Below are 23,595 nucleotides of genomic sequence, written 5' to 3' on the forward strand. Positions count from 1 at the left end.
AAGCACTTGGGAAACCCAGTAGGTAAAATGCATTGTAATTTATATTAAAAAATCCACAAAATTTACAAGAAACGTGTATGGTGTTCCAAGTGAAAAGTGAAACCTATATACCAAGCTGACCAGTTGTGACATACATAAAGGTTTCGAAAAAATACAAAGAAGCAAAAAGCAACCACCTAATTAATTTTGCAATAGACATTCTCAGTCTCCTGTAACAATGACAGAGCTTGAATACAGTGGTTCGCTTTGCAATTGTGTCGACGACTTGTCGACCTCTTAAGAAATACGAGGCCTCATCAGGACCTATGAATGTGGGACACCTGAAATCAAATGAGCAAGAAAATAAATGGCCTAAATAGGAGTGGTAGTGAAGGATCAAAAGAGTTTGGAAAATAATACAACTCTGATATCTGGGTTCAAATGGATATACTGTTGAATGGTAATGCAAACATGCAAGGGAAAAGTGACTCAGTGGGATGGGGAAGGTAGTACTTACATAGGGCCCAGTTGGGCGCGGTGAACAACACTTACAACGCAACTTTTACATCGTAGAGCCTTTACAACGCAACCATTACAACGCAAACTATTATAACGCATTGCTCAGGGGGGCGCTCTAGGATAGGGAATAGGTTATCTTACTATCCAATAACCTTCCCTAGTGTCCACGGGGACTGGAGTTGAAATAGTAAATTAAACTATTCACTATCCAGCGCCCAAAAGCACTATGCGTTGTAATGGACTGCGTTGTAATACTTGCGTTGTAAAGGCATGCGATGTAAATGCATGCGTTGTAGTGTCATACATCCGTTGGGCGCTATAGAGAGGGAACAGGTAGGTTGAGAGGAGTCGTTAGCAGGAATGGCTGCATGCCAGGGATATTGCAAAATTGGTAGATATTGCAATAATATGAACAACTTACCCTTGTAAGTGCGAGGGATCTGACAATATAAATACTGTGTATCCAGTTACATGTCTCTATTAGGAACGGATAGACCAAGAAATCCTTAAACAATATAATAAGTAGTGTGGAAACAAATTGATTCTCATTAAGTGTGTTAGTTGCGTTAAAAAAGGCTCACCGCAGGGAAGAGGCGGTTAATCAGTACAAAGTGTAAGCGAGTTCAAGACAATTAATGTATAGGTGGCTCCAGAATGAATGGCTGCTACGGGGGGAACCACGTTAGTCTGTCTCCTGCATAGATCAGACCCGAATGCGGCGTGCGACATGACAATAGTTTCCAGTTGCGTCTTTTGCAAAAGAGACAGCACTAGCAATTGAGATAGTCAATTCGCTAGGTTGTTCTAGGATCAGAAATACCGATTGTTTGTTTGTGGCTGGTTTCAGTTTTCCTCCAATTAAAGGGTACAACATATGATCTCACCTCTTATTGCCTCTCAGTCCTAGCAGTCAAAATCGATATACTTGCCACACTCCAAAGCAAAAAGAAAAGACCCACCCCCTCAGCACCTTGGTACAACAACGCTCTCTATGATGAAAGGATAAACCTTAGAATCTTGGAGAAACAGTGAAGACAATCTACATCCACCACCAATCTCTCTCTTTTACGTTCGACAAGATACAAATACCACAAGCTCATATTCCATGAAAAAGCATCACATTTCAGATTTCTCCTCGATTCAGCCAAAAACAGACCCAAAAAACTATTTGACCTCATCAAAAACCCTAACTGCTCTCCCCAAACCATCGAGCCTGAGGATTCCTCAAAGAAAGCATCAGAATTTGCCTTATTCTTTGATGAAAAGGTACAATCACTAGTAGATCAGGTCACCCATCCCACCCCCATTGAGGAACGAAAATCCTTAGTCACTTGGCAGAACTTTGCCGCCATCTCTGAAGATGACCTCCTCAAATGCATCCTTGAAACCAAACCCTCCAACCATTCCTCTGACCCCATCTCAAGTGGCATCACCATTGATTTCTACACCAATACTCTCTTTTACTGGACCAGGCTAGTTAACCTCTTCCTCAGTCAAGGCTCCCTCCCTGCTGCCCTCAAAAAAGGACAGGTTACCTCTATTCTAAAAAAAACCTCAGCAGATGCGAATGACCTCAACAACTTCCGCCCCATCACCAACCTCCCTTTTCTTTCTAAAATCACAGAACAATGTGTTGCGAAACAACTTTCCCTACACATTATGGACAATAATCTCCTTGACGTGTTCCAGTCTGGCTTCTTCCAAAATTGCAGCACTGAAACAGCCCTGTTGTAAGTGATTGATGATGCGCTACATATACTTGATTCTGGGGAATCGTGCCTTCTGATTCTTCTTGACCTCTCTGCAGCCTTTGACACTGTTAATCACAACACCCCCCCTTAACACTCTTCAACAGAGAATGGGCGTGGAAGGCACAGTGCTTAAATGGTTTGCCTTATTCCTCTCGGACAGATTCCAAATTATCAAGTTAGCGAACAGTTTTTTATCTCCATTTGCGGTAGGTCAAGGTGTCCTTCAAGGTTCTATCCTTGCACCCACTTGGTTTAATCTCTATCTGGAACCATTGGGAAACCTCCTAAGTAAATCCGGGATCCACTACCATCTCTATGCGGATGACACCCAAATCTACCTCAAGGTGTCTTCTGCACACGATCTTTCACTGCTCAACTCTACTCTCAACTCTATTCACAACTGGATGTTAGTTCACCAACTCATTCTCAATCCCACCAGAACTGAATTCCTCCTCCTATCTACCTCTCTCTCCCCTCCTCCGGTTAAATCCTGGTGGATGGATCAGCTGAATTTACTGAACAATAAACCCATCATTGTCGACAGCGCTAAATCCCTAGGTGTCATACTTGACAAAAAACTCAACCTAATCTCCCACATCAACTCCATTGCTAAGAACACACGTTACCAGCTGCGCCTTCTGTGGGGGATCCGTCGGTTCTTCCCTGACAAAGACCTAAAAACACTGGTCCAATTGCTAGTTCTCTCTAGACTGGATTACTGCAATTCTCTTCTGACTGGCATACCCAAATCGCACCTCTCCCCCCTCAAATCCGTACTCCACTCAGCAGCTCGCTTTATTTCCGGATCCAAACGAAGTGACCACATTACTCCTATCCTGTCTTCTCTTCTATGGCTTCCCATCGAGACAAGATCCATTTATAAAACTGCCTGCATCACCCATCATTACCTGGCGAATAAACCGAAAAAGTCAGGAGGTTCGAGACCCTCTCGGAATGCGGAAAAGTTTCTGCTTGAGCCCCCCTCCTTCTAAAAGGAAAGATCGATGGCTCAATCGTTCTCAGGTAATGCTGTGAGAATCTGGAATTTGCTTCTGCCATTGCTCCGTGCTACCACCTCCATCCAGATTTTCAAAGCTTACCTCAAATCTCTTCTCTTTCAAAGATGTAACATCTTCTTATTTATTCCCCACCCTTGATTGCTGTGTCAGATATTTTGTGATTGCCTATATGGTTTTACTCTACCTCTCCTGTTGATTTTTATGACCTTCTATTTTGTACCATTTCTCTCATGTAACGTAACTGGTTCTATTGTACAGCGCTCTGACACCTTTGGGTAAAATCTGCGCTTTATAAAAATGCATTAAATAAAATATAATAAATCACTGTTACCATTCTTGCTTTATTCCGTATAAGTAATGAGCCACAAGATCTGTGATTTCGATAATAGAAGAGGCCAGCCTACATCTTCTCCATCCTTAACATATTTAATTAGCACCAACACCAAGCACATGGATCGGTATTCCGCTCACAGAACACTCTAGCAAATCGATCTCCTGGATTGCTAGCACTTACTGTTTCCTTCAAACGTGACCGGCAATATTCTTTTGCTGCACATCACATCCGGATTTCCATCTGCTGCAACTTTATTCAGTCCCAGCCACAAACAAACAGCATTCCTTATCCTAGTACAGCCTAGTTAATTGCTGTCTCGATTGGTAGTGCTGTCTCTTTTGCCCAAGACGTGACCAGAAATTATTTCCATGCGGCACGCCGCATTTGGGTCTGATCTGTGCAGGAGACGGACTGATGCAGTTCTCCCTGTAGCGGCCATTAATTCTGCAGCCACCTGGACATTAATTGTCTTGAACTCGCTTACACTTCGTATTGTTTAACCGCCTCTTCCATGAGGTGAGCCTTTTTTAACACATCTAACATGCTCAATGAGAATCAATTTGTTTCCACACTACTCATTATATTGATTAAGCCTTTTTTATACCTCTCCAGGCGTTCATACCAAAAAGGATTTTTCGGTCTATCCTTTCCCAATACAGACGTGTAACTGATACACGCTATTTATATTGTCAGATCCCTCCCTCTCACAGGGGTAAGTTCGTATTATTGCAATATCTACCAATTTTGCAATATCCCTGGTATGCAGCCATTCCTGCTAACAACTCCTCTGAACCTTCTTGTTCCCTCTCTATAGCACCCGGCTGGGCCCTTTGTAAGTACTACCTTCCCCATCCCATGGAGTCACTTTTCCCTTGGGTGTTTGCATTACCATCTGACATTATATGCATTTGAACCCAGCTATTAGAGTTGAATCCTTTTCCAAACTCTTTTGATCCTTCACTACCACTCCTATTTAGGCCATTTATTTTCCTTTTTATTTGATTTTAGATGTCCCACATTCATAGGTCCTGATGAAACCTCGTATTTCTTAAGAGGTCGAAACATTGTCGACCCAATTGCAAAGCAAACCACTGTATTCAGCCTCCGTCATTGTTACAGGAGACTGTGAATGTTTATTGCAAAATGTATTAGATGGTCACTTTTTGCTTCTTTGTATTTTTTTGAAATCTTTATGTGTGTCACAACTTGTCACCTTGGTTTATAGATTTCACTTTTCACTTGGGACACTGTTCACGTTTCTTGTAAATGTTGTGGATTTGTTTATGTAAAATACAATGCATTTTACCTACTGGGCTTTCCAAGTGCTTTGTTGAAAATTACTACAGCTTCTCCTAGATTATTGCCATTGGGCTGAATCAGTATCAATATTAGAAATATTATGACTATTTTCATGTTATTTACACAGGTACCATTGTTTCCTAGTTTTGTAATATGTGCCCTGGTTCTGTGTGAGTAGGATGGCCCTTGTCTCCTTTGTACGCCAAAGATTGTTGGAGCAGTTCTCAGCAGTCATAACCTTATGGTGCACGAAGAACTTGGCTTAGAATACATAGTACATAGTATTAAACTGACCCCTCTGTTACTCTGGTATTTCATCTGGCGTAATGTTCAGGTCTCCTTTAATCGAGAGGATTGCTTGACGTGTTCCATGGTATCTTCGATACCCTGGCTTAGGTATATCCAGCCAAACTTCTCCAGTTTAGGAGGACCTACCCTCATCTCCAACCCAACCTCCATCAAGAAGACAGACAGGTTATGGGTACAGGAATTTGTTTTGTAGAAGGCGGCCAGGGATAGGGATTTGGCAATGTGTGCATTTGACAACCTTATAATTTATGCGAAGATTCAAACGTGTCCTGGAATAGAGCCATATTTGGAATGGGTCAAATACCCCTGGGAGATATTGCTACTCACTAGTTTTCAGCTGGGCTCAGTTAGATGGAAACTATGGGGCATATTAGCAAGAACCTCGTTAAAATTATCGCCATTTTAGCGGCAGGAAACTGCTGCTAAAACAGCTATAATGGGGTTGCTAATATGCGTTTTAGAATTCCAATAGAAGCCCAGGTTAGATGTGCAGGACATCTAACCTGGGCTTCTATTGGAATTCTATAACGCATATTAGCAAGCCCATTATCGCCGTTTTAGCGGCAGTTTCCTGCCACTAAAACGGCGATAATTTTAACGAGGTTCTTGCTAAAATGCCCCTATGTTTCCCTCTCGGTCAATATGATGTTGCCATCAACAGCCATTGCCCTTGCAATCAAACATCTGACCAAACCCTATTGCACTTTATTTATAATTTTTTTTAGGTTTTATAAACATTTGTCAAAGGGCCTGCTTATCCCAGCGAGCCAAAAAACGGAGATTAAAATGGTAGAGCTGCTTAAATGTACTTGTAGTCTCTACACAGTAGGCCTATTCTTAAAATCTGTAGCTAAGCTTTGTAACTCAATGTTGTTTAAATGACTATTTATTATTGTAATTTTTATGCTCCTTTGTTATGACATATGATTTTACCTATCTACAACAGGTTAATTAATTATTGTTCTATTAAGGTGTCTTCCTCTTATCTTACTCAGCTTTTGACCGTGTTTGTGTGGCTTTTTGGTCTTTTCGACTAAATATAAATTAAAGAAAGAAAACGTGCAAGTGAATTCTCATTGAAATTACACAATATGTATTATTTGTTGGCAGTACCATCTTTTTTTCGAAGATTACTTCAACAGACCAGAGAAACCACAGCGTGTGGCGTTCAACACATCATTTGGGAACTTTGGCTTATTCACTTGCTTTGATATACTCTTCTACGATCCAGCAGTGGCACTGGTTAATGAGCAGCGTGTGGACAGTGTTGCGCTTCCCACAGCATGGATGAATGTTTTGCCACACTTTAGTGCAATTGAGATCCATCCGGCATGGGCAAAGGCCATGGGCGTGAACCTTCTCTCTGCTAATATCAACAATAAGAGCCTGAAGTGGACAGGTAAGATCCTGAACATAAACAGGATAATAATTAGAACAACTTAAGAGCTTTATTACTTTTTTACCATACATAAGCTCTGAAAATAAAAGATGATTCTATTACCCCTGTTAGTGGTACTCCATTTTTTTTTACTCAGCTGCAAAGAAGGTGGAGTTGGCTTTGTCATTATTTCAACTCTTCATCCATATATCACAAGATATCTGTGGCAAGTGCTTGACTGTCAGCCATCCAGCAGGAATTATGTATACGCAACTGTTTGAGAAAATAGCAGTGATGTAATGTTTATTAGCTCTAAATTACAAAATTTTGCTCTAAAAATTAATGATGGGATTCCTTTTTACTACATGGACAATTTAGGTTTCTATCAAATTTGTAACCAGTGAGATTACTGTCAATAATCTAATACAGTGGAGGCTCTGTTTAAAAGTAAAATATTTCTATATTGAAAAGAGGCCAGTGAAATTTTTCACATAACTCACATTTTGTTTTGTAAGAAGCTTGTGTTGGATACGTGCACAAGTGTTGTTTTAGAAAAAAATGTTTCCGGAAGAGTAGAGGGACATTATGGACACGGCTTTCCATGACGCCGCCCAAAATGACTTACTATAGGGGAGCTGTCCCGTGGGCACAGCTTCCCTTTTGCATTTCAGATACCACACTTACTTAGTTATCAAATCAGTGGCCTATGACTGTAATTGCAGTCAGAAACCCGGGATTCATTTCATTATGAATCGTAATTAGGGCTAGACACCCAGTCATGCCCCCTTCTAATTATCATTTATAAAGAGAATCGGAAAGGCATTTCAAGATACAAAATGCCTTTTATAGGCTGCATTCTTGAGCTTCACGGGCTTTGCAACCACAAAATGATTGATATATTGGCCCCCATATCTTCCCTCTGAGTCGCCACATAAATAAAAAAATAGAGATTGGCCCTATAGAATTATAAAAGACCCTATGGGAATGACAAGCATACAAATAATTTTGCCCAAGAGAATTAAAATGAGAATTAGTAATTAGAGCCACACATCATACACGCATAATTCACACAGCATACAGCATACACATCATATAGACGTCATATTCATTGGACTCGCACCTAGGGCCAGATGTAGGTAATTCCGATTTACCTACTCTTAAATACCGAATCATACCGATTCGGTATTTAAGAGTAGGTAAATTGGAAGTAGGCAGATGTAGGTAATTTTTATTTTACATTTACCGATTCTGTAAGATTCGGTATTTACCGATTCGGTAAATACCGAATCGGTATTTCCCATTGATTCCTATGGGCCTTGAAGCCCATAGGAATCAATGGGAAATACCGATTCGGTATTTACCGAATCGGTAAATACCGAATCCTGGCAGGGGGAACGGGGTGTCACTTTGACACCCTGTAGCACCCCAATTGCAGGCTTGTGTGCCATGTGGCACACATACATGCCCTAAGGGCATGTCTGTGTGTCACATGGCATGGGTGTACATGCACAGATGTGCATGTGCACTGGAATTCGGTATTTTACCACCCAATAGGATTGGGTGGTAAATGAAGAATTCCTAAGGGCCTGTGGCACTGCAAACTGTGCCACCTACATATGGATTTACAGAATCGGTATATTTACCGATTCGGAAAAATACCGAAGCGGTAAATTTACCGAATCGGTAAATATACCGATTCTGTAAATTCCGAGCCACCTACATGTCAAAAGCCAAATACCGGTCGGTAACGGCCGAAAATCGGTTTTTTCGGCCGTTTCCGACCGGTATTTGGACACCTACATCTGGCCCCTAATCTCTAAAATTGTAGTAGAGCAGATGAACCACAAAATTCGCTTGTTTGCCTTTAAGTCATCCATGGCATTTGTCGTGAGTCTATTCAACACTTCCTAGCAAGACTTAAGTACACATTTCTACTCATCCTTGATACCACAGGCGGCATCAGGTTCTCATTTTTGCCTTCGGCCAATGTGGTTGCTCTTTGATGCACCAGCAATCTAGAACATGAATCTGCACTCCTGTTTTTAAAGACAGTGGGGCATATTACCAACAACTAGCGATAATTATCGCTATGTTGGCTTAGCGGCAATATTTTTATCGCCGTGCTGCGGCTATTTTTATCGCTTAGGAACCTTGCTATTATCAAGGTTTATCTCCTAAGCGATAAAAATCGGCCGAAATGCATGAATATCGCTGAAAAGTCAGCAATATTCATGCATTACCGAGCTAATGCTCTTAGCCATGTTATCCACCTACCATTGGATAACATGGCTAAGAACTGCTCAGGGGCAGGTGTTAGCTTTTGGAGATATTCGCGCTTAGCGCGAATATCTCCAAAAGTTGGTAATAGGAGATAGCGATGTTAGCGACTGTTTCCAGTCGCTAACACCTTGGCACGCCCACTTTGCATGTCATTAGTGATAAATTTCACTGACATGCAAAGCGGGGCCCAAGATGGTCGCTATCTCCTACTAGCTGTCGCTAACTGGTGTTAGCGACAGCTAGGTAATAGGGAGATAATTTTATCTCCGCTTTCTTGGCTTTTAAAGCCAAAAAAGCGGAGATAAACCCCCTTGATAATATGCCCCAGTATCTTCTGTTATACAACCCACTCCTCAACCTTACCTTGTCTCCAGCACTCACTCTGTTCACTTCCTGCTTCCCACGCTCCCAAATGGTCTGTCTCTCTCCCCTGACACACCCATTGCTCGCAATTCACTAGGGCCCAGATGTAGGTAAAATAGATTTACCGATTTTTAATTACCGAATTTTACCGATTCGGTAATTAAAAATCGGTAAATCTAAGGGGTGGATATGTAGGTATTCCAGATGTGCTGGAATACCGATTCTGAAGAATTCGGTATTTACCGATTCGGTAAATACCGAATCGGTAATGCCCATTCATTCCTATGGGCTTTGAAGCCCATAGGAATGAATGGGCATTACCGATTCGGTATTTACCGAATCGGTAAATACCGATTTGCACAAGGGTGCAGGGGGTGTCACTTTGACACCCTCTGGCACCCCCAAAACAGCCTCGGGTGCCATGTGGCAGGCATACATGCCCTAAGGGCAGGTCTGCCTGTCATATGGCATAGGTGTGCATTCACACATGTGCATGCACACCGGAATCGGTATTTTACCATCAAATTGGATTTGATGGTAAAATACCGATTCTGTAAGGCCTCTGGGACTCTGAAGAGTCCCACCTACATCTCGGTGCCTCAGAATCTGTAAATTTACCGATTTTTTATTTTACCGAATTGGTAAAATTACCGAATCGGTAATTTTACCGATTAGTTAAAATAATGCCCCCTACATACCTGTCACCCATATACCGGTCGGTAACGGCCGAAAATACCGATTTTCGGCCGTTACCGACCGACCTACATCTGGCCCTAGGTTTGTACTCTGTGAGCTTTGGATGAAGACAAACTCCCGATGTTTAAATAATAAACAATAAACCAAAAAAGAAACAAATGTTAAATGCTTTCAAATTCAAACTAATAGTGTAAAAGAACCCCCTACTTTTGACTGCATGGGGTCTCTTTTTGTATTTTCTCTGCAGGAAGTGGTGTGTTCCCTGTTCACGGAAAAGCAGAATATTATTACAACAGCAAAGATGAGGAGGGTCACCTTGTGGTAGCACAAGTATCTCATCAACCTCGAGGTCGGCCAATGCATTCTACTGTGAACTGGAGCCAATACGCAACAAACATACCAAGATTTCCAGCAGGCGAGAATGAGTTCAAAGCGATGGTTATCTATGACAACTTCACCTTCACCGAGCTAACAAAGGCACAAGGGAATTACACTGTATGCCACAGCGAGCTGTGCTGCCATTTGAGTTACAGCATGGTGGACAAACGAGATGATGAAGTTTATGCCCTCGGTGCATTCGATGGGATGCATACAGCAACAAATGCTTTTTATCTGCAGGTACATTTTATTGCGTGTGATGAGTTTGATATTGCTTACTGCTCGACCGCCAATGCTTATTTTATTTTCACATTGACGGAAAGCCCTGTACGAACGTTACTAAGTCTACAACCCAATACTATTGTTTAGATGATTAGTACTTTAAGGTCTAACGATCTAAACACTTTTCAAACTCTTACATCAAATCAAAGGAACATTGGAGACGGTCAATTGACTTAGTCCAAATGATGTTTTTTATTATTCAAGTAATTTAAATTTAAAATGGGAACATTTATAATCCTTACACAAGGAACTATTTCACTGGTGTTTAATAACAAATGATAGGCAGGCCACAAACCTCCTGCCCACTCTGGTCAGGTACCTGTTAAACCCCAAAAAGTTGTTGTGGGTGTTTTCTTTTGAATTTCTTTATTTGCGAATTATTGCACTTTTTAAAGAAAAACAGTAGCCAATCAATCAATCAAAGACTTATAAAGACATTATATACACTTGCCTAGAAAATGTAAAAACAGCAAAATTAATTCACACAGCTCATGTCAGAATTTGTTGAGATTGCTGTCCGACTAAAATCCTTATAAAAAGCCTACCAACTAAGGGGCCGATTATGATGGCGGACGGACCTGAGTCCGTCCGCCACCATAGAGTAAGAGGGACCGTCCGCAGGGGCAGCGTCGGTCCCTCCGTGCAAATTAGGATGTGACCGCCACCCTGGCGGTCACATCCTGTATTTTTAACATTGCGGCGGGTGCTGCTTGAAGCAGCACCCGCCGCAATGTTAAAAATTTAAGTTGTGCATTTGCATGCACAAAGCGGCAGGCACCGCGCGGTGCCTGCTGCTTTCTTCACGCAAATGCAGGGGGGTACCATAGGTACCCCCCATGTGCATCCCCCACCCCCCTTCACCCAGGGGGCCCGTTGCGGGCCCCCGAAGTGAAGGTCCGTATGCTTTTCCACGGCGGAAAAGCCGCCGCGGAAAAGCATACATCTTTACACCATGCTAATATGGCTGGCGGTGTTTGATAGACACCGCCAGCCATGTTAAAGCTTTTCCGCCGCGGTCGGAAGGCGACCGCGGCGGAAAAGCTGCGGACAGATATCTAGACCCATTCTAGACCCATCGCCATCCTAATATGGCGGTGGGTCTTGTGAGGCTACGCAGAGGATTTTCCGCATCCTCCGGGCCGGCGGTGGCTCCATCATAATCTGCCGCTAAGTACTCAGAGCAATGGCAGCAAAAACCACTAGGAGCCAACGGCTAGGCGATAGGGTCCGCTATGCTGTCTAGACTTCCTATGTGCATATGAGAGCTACATTGAGAGCTCCCTAATTTGATAAAAGGCTGACATAACATCATACATATTAAGACCGATTACTAAGGCAAAATATGAGGGTTTTATGCTTTCCTCCTGATTCCCCACATATGGTCCAAAGAATTTGCAAGTGAGCAGGCAAACAGTGGTCTTGCGTCAGATTTAAGGATGCGCAAGGCCACGCCATGCTCGCTAGTTCCCAACTGCTTGCGTATGGGCATGAGCCACCTGCCTCTTGGGAGGCAATATGCCTAACAGGCGAAAAGGACATGTGCAAGTGATTTGTTAGGAGTAGAGCAGCTAGGACAGGACTTGGAATTTGTTTGGTTGTCAGACCAGGTGCTTGCGAAATAATTTAAGAGGAGTGTGCCAAATCCAAATTGGACGTATAGTTTCCTGTCCGTAGGTGACAGGATAAGGTCGAGGTAGCCTTCCAGAGATCTAGTCATTTTAAAATCAGTAAATTCTGCTGTTAACCTACCCTTCCTGGTGTTCCTGGATTTGATCTGGGCTACCCAGTAACAAAACAGGCTTTTGCTTGTTTTTTGCTGGGTGGCACTTAGTGGCTACCAGTAACCCATTGGCCCTTGACGCCAATATTTTCTAGTGGGCATTCATTATTTTTTCTCCAGCCTATATTGTTGGATATGTTCAGAGAAGTAACTTACTCAAGGGCAGTGGCATAGGAGCACAATTTGGGTGTTGTTCTTAATCTCGGCCAAATGAGCAGTGGGTGTAGTCTGGCTACGTCGGCAATAGAATTTTGTTCCATATCAAACCTCAAAGGATGGAGTGATGTGCTTGGGGTAAGTGACACCAGTCTCCTTAAAAATGTATTCTCCGACATGTTAAGATCTTCCAGTCTTTCAAAGCCCCACAGTTCTGTTGCATGTAAGGCACAGCTCACAGCTTTACAGTTGTATATCTCTAGGGAAGCTGCAACAGGTTTAGTATATGAGCGGCAGTGATCTTTCTTTAGGGCACAAACTATTTGTTTGTACTTCAAGTTTGCATGTCGCTAAAAGCTTTGAATAGATTTAAAAGCATCTGGAGGCCCCCAGGAGTTTTTGATACTAAAAGGGTTTCATTTGCAAATAAAAGCGTTCTTACAACTACTTGGTTGATGTAGAGTAAGAATAAGGAAGGTGCCAAAACGCACCCGTGGCGTACACCCCTATTTATTTGAATAACATCAATGAGTTGGCCTTGTTCGCCTCAGTGCACTTTGGAATAGTTATCCTCACGGAGGCAGATAATTAGAGTCAGAATTTCCATGGGTATTCCTGTGAGAAGTTGGCCTGGTATATGCTGTCTACTAATTAAAGTGGGCACCTTGCACCAGCCCAAATGACCCTTATGATGTATGAGGTAAAAGACAACCTTTAGAAAGCTATCCTAGTGGTAGCTGTGGAAAGCAGCCTTCAGGCTTAATCTTGAAGGAATGTAAAGCAGCTCGTTTTACCAGAATATCACCTCCTGAATCAATTAAATGAAGGAGAATCACACAGTAGTTATATAAAAATATGTATTTATTAATATAACACTCACTACTATCCTCTACACGAGGATAGAACCCAAAGCACACAATACGAGGTCAATAGAATATGTAAGTAGCACAATACACAGTGGGCTCCAGGGGAGACCAAACCATATACTAAAATAGAGGTATAACAATCACGACTTAAGTCAAGACAAGGTCTAGAGCACGTAGAATCGCTGGGACCCCAAGGAACCACCCAAGGTGAGTAGATAGGGACCCCACGAAGGAAGGTTGCAGTGTGCTAACACGACTCTAGGTTTTGTACAATTCTATGGGGAAGTCGCTGTTGCAATTTTAAAGTTTAAGGACCCTTCTAGGAAGACTTCGAGCAAACCCTTTGGAACTTAAGAGGTTGGAGAGCTACCCCACCCATGGATACCATAGTACCTGAGTTACCTATCCCAGAGGAGCTGGGTGCATAGGTTTGGAGTGGTGTCGGACACCGCCGTCATTCTCAATCGAGGACTGTGAAGAAGTACTGCGGCCATGAAGGTGAAAAGGGTCCGGAGGAATCCAAGCTTGGATTCTGGAAGGAAGGAACCTGAAAGCAGAGGGGACAGAGTCTGGGTCACTTCAGAGTGACCAGGCGCTCGGTAGAAGAATGCCCACCGATGTCGGGTGCTTCAGGTGCGAAGAAGGGATGCTTGACTCTGCAGCCACGAGGATTAGGAGACGTCAAGGATGACCAGGAGCCAGAAGCGAGCTGTCCCATAAAAGATGTCGAGTGCTGAGTGGTCGGTGTCCGTTTACCTCCCACACCGTTTACCGGTGTGGAGGTATGATTCCAATGTGTTTGATACCAAACACGATATGTTTCTATGCAGCTGGATTCGCATTTACCGCGAGGTTATAATGCACCTCTACCTCTATGTCCGGCTGAGTGACAGATAACCAGAGAGAATGGTTTTCGAAGGCTGCAGAGAGGCTTTGCTCATGCAGGTGCACCCACTCACTAAAAGCCCAGCACCACCCTGTTAAGGCCTGGTATAGGGGTGACTTATGAGTTTTAAGATAGATATAGATATAGTGAACCTATATCTAAAGTAAGTGGTGCAAGTACAATCTCACACAGGTTGCATTGGCAGAGCTGTAGTTCCATTTTGCATGGCCTCTCATGGATGACTTAATACATGCTTCATCCCATGGGAGACCTCAGGGGTACCTTTGCCCTGGGAACATGGGTACCATATACTAGGGACTTAAAAGGGTACCCCAGTATCCAATCTGGAGTGTACCAAAGTACATGTGTAACAATTTACAGGAGAAAGCAGATAGACTGGGGTCCTGAAAAACAGTGCAACATCAAGCAAAAAGTAGGATAACCATAAGAAGCAGATACTACTTTCCTACTTGCCAAAGGGTGTTTTGAGGCACAAGGTCAAAAGCTGTCTTCAAGTTAATGAGTGCCACATAAAGACTCACTTTGTCAATGGTCACTGCCTCCCAATATAAGAGAAAGAAGCGAAAGACCTGGTCTGTTGTCCCAGTCTTCTGACGAAACCCTGCATGGAAAGGAGACAGGATGTGGTAATCTCATATCCATTCCTGAATTCCAGAATGAAATTCCAGAAGGGTATGACAGAATTCCTTCTAGAATCTAGGAGGCTTACGGCCTGTAGTTTCTCGAGAGGCTCCTCTCACCTTTCTTGAAGATGGTAATTACTTCCACTCCCTTCCATGAATCGGTGATTGGGGCACCACCTGTGATGGCATTTGAGAGTGCCAAAATATAGCGGGACCAGTTAGCTATATCATGTCGAAATAGATTGCCTGGGATTTCGTCAAGGCATGGGGCTTTTAATGGAATGATTAACTCGATTGGGGTCAAAATTTCACTTTTGGTTAAAAAGGTCCACAGTTTTGACTATTGGTAGATCTAAGTGGGTTGTCTGCGTGATGGAACGGTGTGGGCTAGTATATAGGATATTAAAGTGTTCTTGCCAGGCGCATGCAGAGATGTTATTGGCAATCTTTAAAGATTCATGCTTTTCCAATTTTTCTCCATTTGATCTCGTCCCACTCCTCTTTGCTCTATTTATGGTTATTTTGTAGGACCTTCTTAGGATTCGAACGGCAACCTTGCTCTTTGTTTTAATTGGCGTAGCGAGTTGGCTCCTTAGGAATCTGTACTCTCATGAGAACCAGGATTGCTGCTTCTCTTTCCCCACTCTATGCTTTGAGTGGTGCAAGTGAACAACGAACTGTTGTGCCAACTGTTCAAAATAGCAAGCAGGCATATCACTAATCACATCCCTCCCTCCCGGGTTTTCTGAGCTTCAATTTCTGCCCCATAGGTTAGTAGGTCCTGCTTGATGGTCTCAAGTTTACTTTCGTCCCCACATATGCTATGACATTTAATGCAAAGTTTATCATTTGTTGGGTACAGCTCTTTGGTTATAAGAATGGTCCCTGGGAGCACTAAGTGAGTTGCTCCAGGGGGATGCCAGGCTTAGGGGGTTGTGGTCAGTGTCGGCGATTGTTTCCCAATGACATGTCCATTAGGCTTGTCTAAAGCCTTAGGTTGAGTAAAATGTAGTCAATGCAACCAATAAAGGCATTTGCTCCTCCTTTGTCTGATTTGGACCTACCATTAGTAGCTCTCAGCCTATGCTGTAGTACCAAGACATTAAGTTGTGAGGCTGGTTGGGTCCACTTCTTGATGGGGGGTAAGTTGAGAGGTGGCATGGACCAGAGTTCATCCTCCTCTTTGACTTCACAAATGTCAACCCTGTCTAAAGGCTATACGGTTATGTTGAAGTCACTCGCCGCAATCAATAGATATGGGATCACCTTATTGTCAAGTATCTCTTCCAGAGATTATAGGGTGGCTGATCTCCCTCCTCCAGTGCCTCTTGCATAGAAGTTGTAGATGTCAAGAGTATAGCCTCTGTCACCCTTTGATATAACTGCAGGAATGTCTCGGCTGTCAGTTGGTGGCTCTAGAATTTTACAACAAAGTGCGATTGTAACCAATCTCAGTAAACCCCCCGAAGGGCACCCCAGTTTGGAAGTGGGTGCTGGGCCACGGCAATGCTACAAAACCGGGCATATATACTGGAGTTACAATCTAGGTTTCTTGGAGAATGCAAATGTCGAATTTATTGATGAAATCTACCCAGTGGGGAAGGCACATTTTCCTTCTGACCCCTGCCAGATTCCTTTTTTAAAAAAAAAAAAAAATTATTGATGACATGAGGACAGAGTAACAGCAAACAAAAAGAAGAAAAACAGACTCATTATACAGAAATAAAAAGCAAACAAATGTAGCAAACGACAAGGGTTAATACATTTTGGTGCGGCGGACAAAAAAAGGGGAATAACCTTCCAAAGACAAACTTAAAAGCCTTTTTAAACAAGCATAACTTCCTGCAAGCAACCAAACAGATACCTAGACAAATTCCTAGACAAATTCTCCCCAAATTTTTCCTAGTTTACCTAATGCTCTTACCCCCCTGATTTTAGCTAGTGCATATTCCATGTTGTATGTATCTTTTACTATGGCCCACCACTCTGCCATCGGTGGTGGATCCCGTACGATCCATGCTCGGGCAATAGCTAACCTATCGCAAGCCAATATAATACTGATAAGTTCTCTCAAGCTATAGTCGCATGATTGTGGACCCAGTAATATATCCATAACTGTAAATGAAATAGGTCTATTAAGTTTATGAGACTCAGTCCTTTCCAGTCCTCCCCAGAATGTTAATAATGCTGGACATGAGCAGAGCATATGCGTTAAATCAGCTGCATATAGATCACATTTTGGGCATCTAGCCCGATCACTGCTTGAGTTACTTGTTGCCCATTTCTAAATACGTGCAGGAGTGTAATAAAGAAAGCAAATGGCCCTGTATTATTGTAGCCTTAAACTGGACGAATATACTGATAAATGAATAGTGTCTAGTGCAAAAGATATAAAATTAGCAGTAATAGTAGACCCTAATTTCTGACTCCAGCATATAGCTAGTTTCCCATAATCGCCGTCTTTCTGAGAATGAAATCTTTTGTATGCAAAGCTAATCAGTGATCTATCTTTAGCTAGATAGATACATTCCCATATGCTAGAATCCGTCAATTCAGTGAGTTTAAGGCTGCGTATAAAATAATCTCGGATTTGATAGTATTTTAGGCGCATGCTCTCCGTGACATTGTAGAGAAGTTGGAGTCTCCCAAACAATGAAAACCCAGTATTATCATATACATCGCCTAAGCTTTTAATACCCAGTTGTGCCCATTGTCTCCCTCCCCCATCGTGGAAGATTCCTGGGAGAGCAGGATTGTCCCATAGAGGTAATCTGGCATGATATAACGATATTTGGAATTTACTTGCAATGGCTCTCCAAATGTGTGCTATGTCTCGTGCAACCTTAATTTTAACCTTCTTAAAGTTTGTTTATACGGTATAAAAACATTTTGGATTCCGTTCCTAACATAAATGCATAGTAAAAATAGGTTCTTTGCCAGGGTGTATCAAGCTACGTATGCGTCCTAGAAATGTCGACCAGAAGTATGCTTTAAAATGAGGAAAATCAAGGCCGCCTTTTCCATAAGGTAATTTAAGTATCTCAATTGCACAACACGCTTTTTTATAACCCAAAATGAAGCTATCTAGTATGCCATCAAGGCGTTTAAAAAGGAGATTATTAAAACGTAGTGGGATAGATCGAAATAAATAGATACATTTGGGGAGGATCTTCATTTTAATTAAATTAATTTTGCCAATTAAGCTGAGTGGGACCTTATGCCATTTTTAAAAAATAATAGCTGTGTCTTTTAACACTAAATCATAGTTTAGCGTGGCTATCTCTTCTGGGCATGCAGAGATTTTTACTCCCAATTAAATAGCAGTTTTGCACACTCCCTGATTGGGTCCTTTGGTTTATAGTTCATTACGATTTGTGTCTTATTAGTGTTCAGCCTGTAGCCAGAGACTACACCAAACATCTTAGCCTCCATAATAATCCTTGTCATTGCCTCAGCTATATTTGTAGAATAAACCGCGATATTGTCTGCATATACCGTCGATTTAACAGTGACTAAACCAGATGGAAACGGTAATATGCACGTTTTTTTTTGTAATGCTTCTAGGAATGGTTCGATAGATAGAGCAAATAGTAAAGGCGACAATGGGCACCCTTGACGGGTACCACGCAAAATAGAAAATGTACCTGACTCTATCCCTGCATAGCATACTTTGGCTTGGGAGTTATTGTAGAGAGCCTTTATCCATCGCAAAAATGAGCCCTTGATGCCAAATCTGTTCAACACCGCCCAGATATAATCCCACCCCACTCGATCAAATGCTTTCTCAGTATCAAGTAGTATCATACGAGTGGGGTGGAGCTTACCTTAGCAACATCAAAAGCTGTAAAAGCCGTATTAATATGAGTCGTAGTATCCCGGGTACAAATCCATGCTGTTGCGGGGAAACCAGAGCAGAAATTATTGTGGCAAGTCGATTTGCCAAATTTTGGCAAATATCTTCGCATCAGTGTTGATTAGCGAAATCAGTCGATAAGACCCACATTCGTCTGGTGTTTTATTCTTCTTAAGGAAAAATATCATTTGTGTGATATTCTATGACTCAGGGGCTTCCCCTCTTGTCTCATGAATCCGATCACTTGGCTAAGTATGGGGGCTAATTCCTCAATGCAATGTTTATTGAGCTCTACCGGAATCGAGTCTTCCCCTGATGATTTGCCAGATGGTAGAGCAGAAACTGCCAATCTAATCTCAGCCAAAGTAATTTCTTTATTCAGCATATCTGCTTGCTCCATATCAATACGGGTCACTTCATTAGTCTGTAAATATATATCAATATCGTTATGCCCCGGTCGGCTTTCAGGAGTATATAAATCCTTATAGTATCTAGCAAACTGTTCAAATATTTGGGAGGCGTTGTTATATGTCCCGTTATCAGGGCCTTTAATAGTCCTAACTAATGTTTTAGCCTTGCTTTCTGCCACCTTATAAGCTAGTATCTTTCCTACTGTTTCACCACCCTCGTACTGGGAGAGACGATATTTATGCATTTTAATAAGACTTTTCTCTCAGCGTCTGTTTTAAAGCGGATTTGAGGTCAATTAAGACACAGGCTAGTTCTTCTAAGTTAGACCCCTGTGACAGCGCTGTCGCTAGCTGTTTTTCTGCATGTAGTATTTTTGTTATAGATTCATCTGTGTTCTTTTTATTTTCGAAATTCTGTCTAAATATATACTGCTGAGTGAAACCCCTGATGCGGGCCTTACAGGAGTCCCATACCACATTGTACGAAGCTGAACCAATATTACATTCCAAAAAATCTTTTATATGAACCTTAAGTTTAATTATAAAATTTGCATTGAGCAGCCGATATCGTGGGAATGAAAAAAGAGCGATAGTTTAACTTCTTTGTTGGTATTTTAAATGAGAGGATAATGGGGTTATGGTCTGACGTAACACGCGGGCAAATCTCCATATTACTTGTTTCCAAAATATTATCAGATACCCATGCCATATCGATGCGAGAGCATAATTTATGTGGCGCTGAGTAGTAGGTATAGCTGGCAACATCAGGGTGTAGTGCCCTCCAAGCATCTTTAATATTATGAATGCGCCCTATTTCTCTAATTGCAGCCCTGGTTTTACACATTCTCCTAAATGCCCCCTTCTGGTAGTATCAACATCATAATTCATAATGCAGTTAAAATCACCGAAACCAGACGCTCCCCCTCCCATTCGAGAAGTTCCATATTAATTTTGTCCATAACAGTGGGCTTGTCTATATTTGAGCCATAGACCACGCAAAACGTGTATTTCTTACTTTCTATAATAAGTTGGGCAATTGCCCATCTACCATTTTTATCTATCGAGGTTTTAATTGTCTTGGCTTTAAAAAATATATTTTGCAAAATAGCGACCCCTCTAATTGACACATTTAAGTCAGAACTTACAGCAACGTTGTACCCTAATTCTTTGAAGACATTGCGGTCCTTATAACATATATGTGTCTCAGACAGTAAAACTATATGCGGGCTGTACATCCTTAACTCCTCAAAAACGAAACGCCGTTTGTTCCTGCTATTTAGCCCCGCCACATTCCAGGCTGAACACCTTACTCTATCCATAACAACAGTTTTCTCGTCTCCCCTTGCCCCCTACACATTAATAAAAAAGAAAAAAGATATGAGCAGAAAACCTTGCCACTTATTGTCTTTCTAGAAACTCACCTCATGTCAATTTTACTGATTTTACCCTCTCCCAGAACCCCCCCACCCCTAAGCTCTCCTCCCAGCCCACTCCTTACCATCCCCGTCCACCCTACCCACCCCCCCTCTTCGTAGAGGAGGATTCCTCTCTCTAACCAGCTGCCGTTGGTTTCGAGGGGGGCTTTTTCGTGTAGGTTTCGGTTGTTGGGGTTGGGTTTTTGCAGGCGGGGTAGAGGCTTGTGTCAAGGGATAGTTCAATTTTGGTTATTTCGTCATTGTAAAAGTTGGCGAAGTTGTTGCATCGATCTTTGGAGGCCTGGACCGGGGTTGCAGAGGTCTTGGAGGTCTGTTGCCTGATGATGTTAAAGAGTTCTTTAGGCCTGTTTTTCGCATTGTTAAGGGTGGTGCAGAAAAAGTTGCTTTTTTCCTTGTTGAGATGTTTTTTGTAGTTCCTTCGAGTTGCTTTGATTTGCTCGCAGAGGCTTGAAGAAGGATTGTTCCTCCATAAACGTTCAGTAGCTCTAAGTTGTCTCCTTTCAGCATTGATGTCCTTGTTAAACCACAATCTTGAAGGAACATTCCTAGCTTTTTTCAGTTTCAGAGGGGCAAGTTGGACTAGAATGGACACCATGGTTGTGTTGTAGTGTGATGTGAGTTCTGTTGTGGAGCGACCGTCAGGGGAGATAGGCAGGAGCGTGTTTATTTTTTCTTCTAGATCGCTCATGTTGATCTGTGATAAGTTTCTTTTCCACGTGGGAGAATTTCGGATGGGAGGTTGATGCATGATCGGTTGCGTGATATGGAATAGGATTAAGTGATGATCTGACCAGTCAACTGGTAGGATGTGATCAATTGTGATTGTGTCGTGTTGGGCAATGATGGCATCCAGGATAGCCCCTTTGTTGTGTGTACCTTCTGAGCAGTGTTGGGTAAGGTTGTTGGTTTGTAGTAGTTCGTTCAGGTTTTGTATAGGTGTAGGAGAGTAGGGTCTGCTTCCTATGGTCACCCCCACTTTTTGCTTTTGCTTTACTGGTTTTCGACTTAGATGTGGCAGTGGGCCTGCTAATCAGACCCACAGCCCAGATGCACTCTCTCTAAATTCACACCATGTACTATAGGTACATCCACAATTGGGACTTGGTTCACCTTATCAGCCCCTGTAGAAGTGTACCCTAGGTACTCAAGGCATAGGTGTAACCAAGGCCTACCCGGGGCTGCAGCATGTATTATGCCACCCCTGGCTGGCCACTCAAACTGACACAACTGGCTGATCACTCAGCTGGGGCAAGGTCGTGTAATCACCCCTTGCTTAGGTATAGTATTCCTATATCTACCCTTATATTTAGACACACAGTAACCTACAAGTCACTCCTATGGCAGGCCTTAACAATCCTGGAGGCAGAGCGCTTGGTTATGTGTGAGATGGTGCTCTAGCATGAGCTGATCCTGTCTGCAGCTTGCGAAACCATGTCCTTATGGCTGTTTATGATATCGCCATACCATATACTCTTAAGTGCATTATAATCCTCGCGGTTCAATGCTAACTTTGGTTTGGCTTTATCTAAACATGTCGTGTAACGTGTTATACACTTTGGAATACTACCCCCTCACCAATTAAGGCGACGGGGGTAGCATTCCGCCCTTCTAGAGGGAGAAGACATGTTGTTGCTGACTATCCCGGTTAAAGTTAACCAGAGGCCCAGCGTCACAAAATGGACGCTGCTGCCACAGACACAAGTCTGACCTCCTGCTGCTGGGAGTCCTTCCAGTCACGGAGGTTTGGACAATAGGTTTCCTGCCTGGAGAGGTGCGAGCACCACCCCAGACAGGACTTTGTGTATTGGGACAGGGAGGGCTGAATAGATTGAGACACTGCCTGAGGCACACTAGGTGATTTATGCATACCCCAGTTCAAACCGGTTGCTGGGGCACTCCAGCCCCAGCTCTGGCGCGAAACTGGACAAAGGAAAGGGGGTGTAACCACCCCCCTTCCTGGTCCCACCCATAGGAGGGACCTAGGAACTAATCCAGCCCCTTTTAGCTGTATAAAGGTAGGAGCTGTGTCCTTAGACTTTAGATTAATCCTGAAATTGAAACTTGATACGAAACTCGGGACCTTCAACATTCTGCTGAGGAGTGACCACCCTGGGCAACCAGGCACCATCCAGCAAATCAACGGCTTGCTTTGTCGACATTCCCGCCAGAACCCGAGCACAGAGCCTGACAAGACCCAGACTTCCAGACCTCTCTGACCCTCTCTTCACGTCTGCAGCATAGCTGAGATCCGTGGAGGCGACGAGACACGTGGGACCGGCCATCTTGAAAAGTCCACAACTTGCTAACTGTGCAGCTTCTGAGGTATCCTCGCAGCTGTGAACTGGGGATTGAGAAGCCTCGAATCCGAGCTCCACCTGCACCAAAGATCAGCCCTCCACACTCCACGAGTTCTGCGTGGGGCCCTTTTGCTTGTGCTCTGCTCGACGCATTGTCCGGTTGCTGGCCCGTTGGCTAGTAGCCTCTGTGACAACAATCCTTTTGAATCACCTCACTGGTCTGGTTGCTCCAGACTGGCCCTTGCCTCCCTGCAAAGGTGAGGCACCTCAGACCTTGCTGGTCTGCATCAGAAGCCTTCTTTGAATCCTGCGTGGGTTGCCTTTGCCAAGGCTTGTTGACTCCCATCCGGCAGTCGACCCCTCCATCTGCGAGAACCTTCGTGGGACAGCTCCTCTCCAGCATCTGGTCGTCCTCGACGCCTCCTGGTCCGCATGGCTGAAGAGACAAGCTTCACAACAGCACCTGATTGCTCCTCGACGTCGTCTGGTTCCTTCCTGGTTCCACCCGGTCACTGGCTAGTGACCCAGATTCTGTCCCCTCTGCTTTCAGGTCTTCTTCATCCTCGATCCACCCGGACATCTTCCTCTTGGTCGCCTGCAGCATCTTTCCTCCAGGTCTCCATAGGCTTCAACGGCGAAACCCGACACATCTTCACACCTATGCATCTGCTTCCTGTGGG

The 23,595-nt window shown here is 43.2% G+C and overlaps 1 protein-coding gene across 1 annotated transcript in view; it reads left to right on the forward strand.

The window, feature by feature from the left end:
- LOC144761788 (pantetheine hydrolase VNN2-like) overlaps nt 1-23,595 on the forward strand; it is a 157,309-nt gene that overhangs the window by 110,149 nt on the left and 23,565 nt on the right. Inside the window, exons 4-5 of the mRNA XM_078647034.1 lie at nt 6,321-6,609; nt 10,175-10,545. Of these exons, the coding sequence (XP_078503160.1) occupies nt 6,321-6,609; nt 10,175-10,545 (660 nt within the window). The remainder of the gene's footprint in view (nt 1-6,320; nt 6,610-10,174; nt 10,546-23,595) is intronic.

This window comes from Lissotriton helveticus, chromosome 6 (genome assembly GCF_964261635.1).
Source record: "Lissotriton helveticus chromosome 6, aLisHel1.1, whole genome shotgun sequence".
NCBI lineage: Eukaryota > Metazoa > Chordata > Amphibia > Caudata > Salamandridae > Lissotriton > Lissotriton helveticus.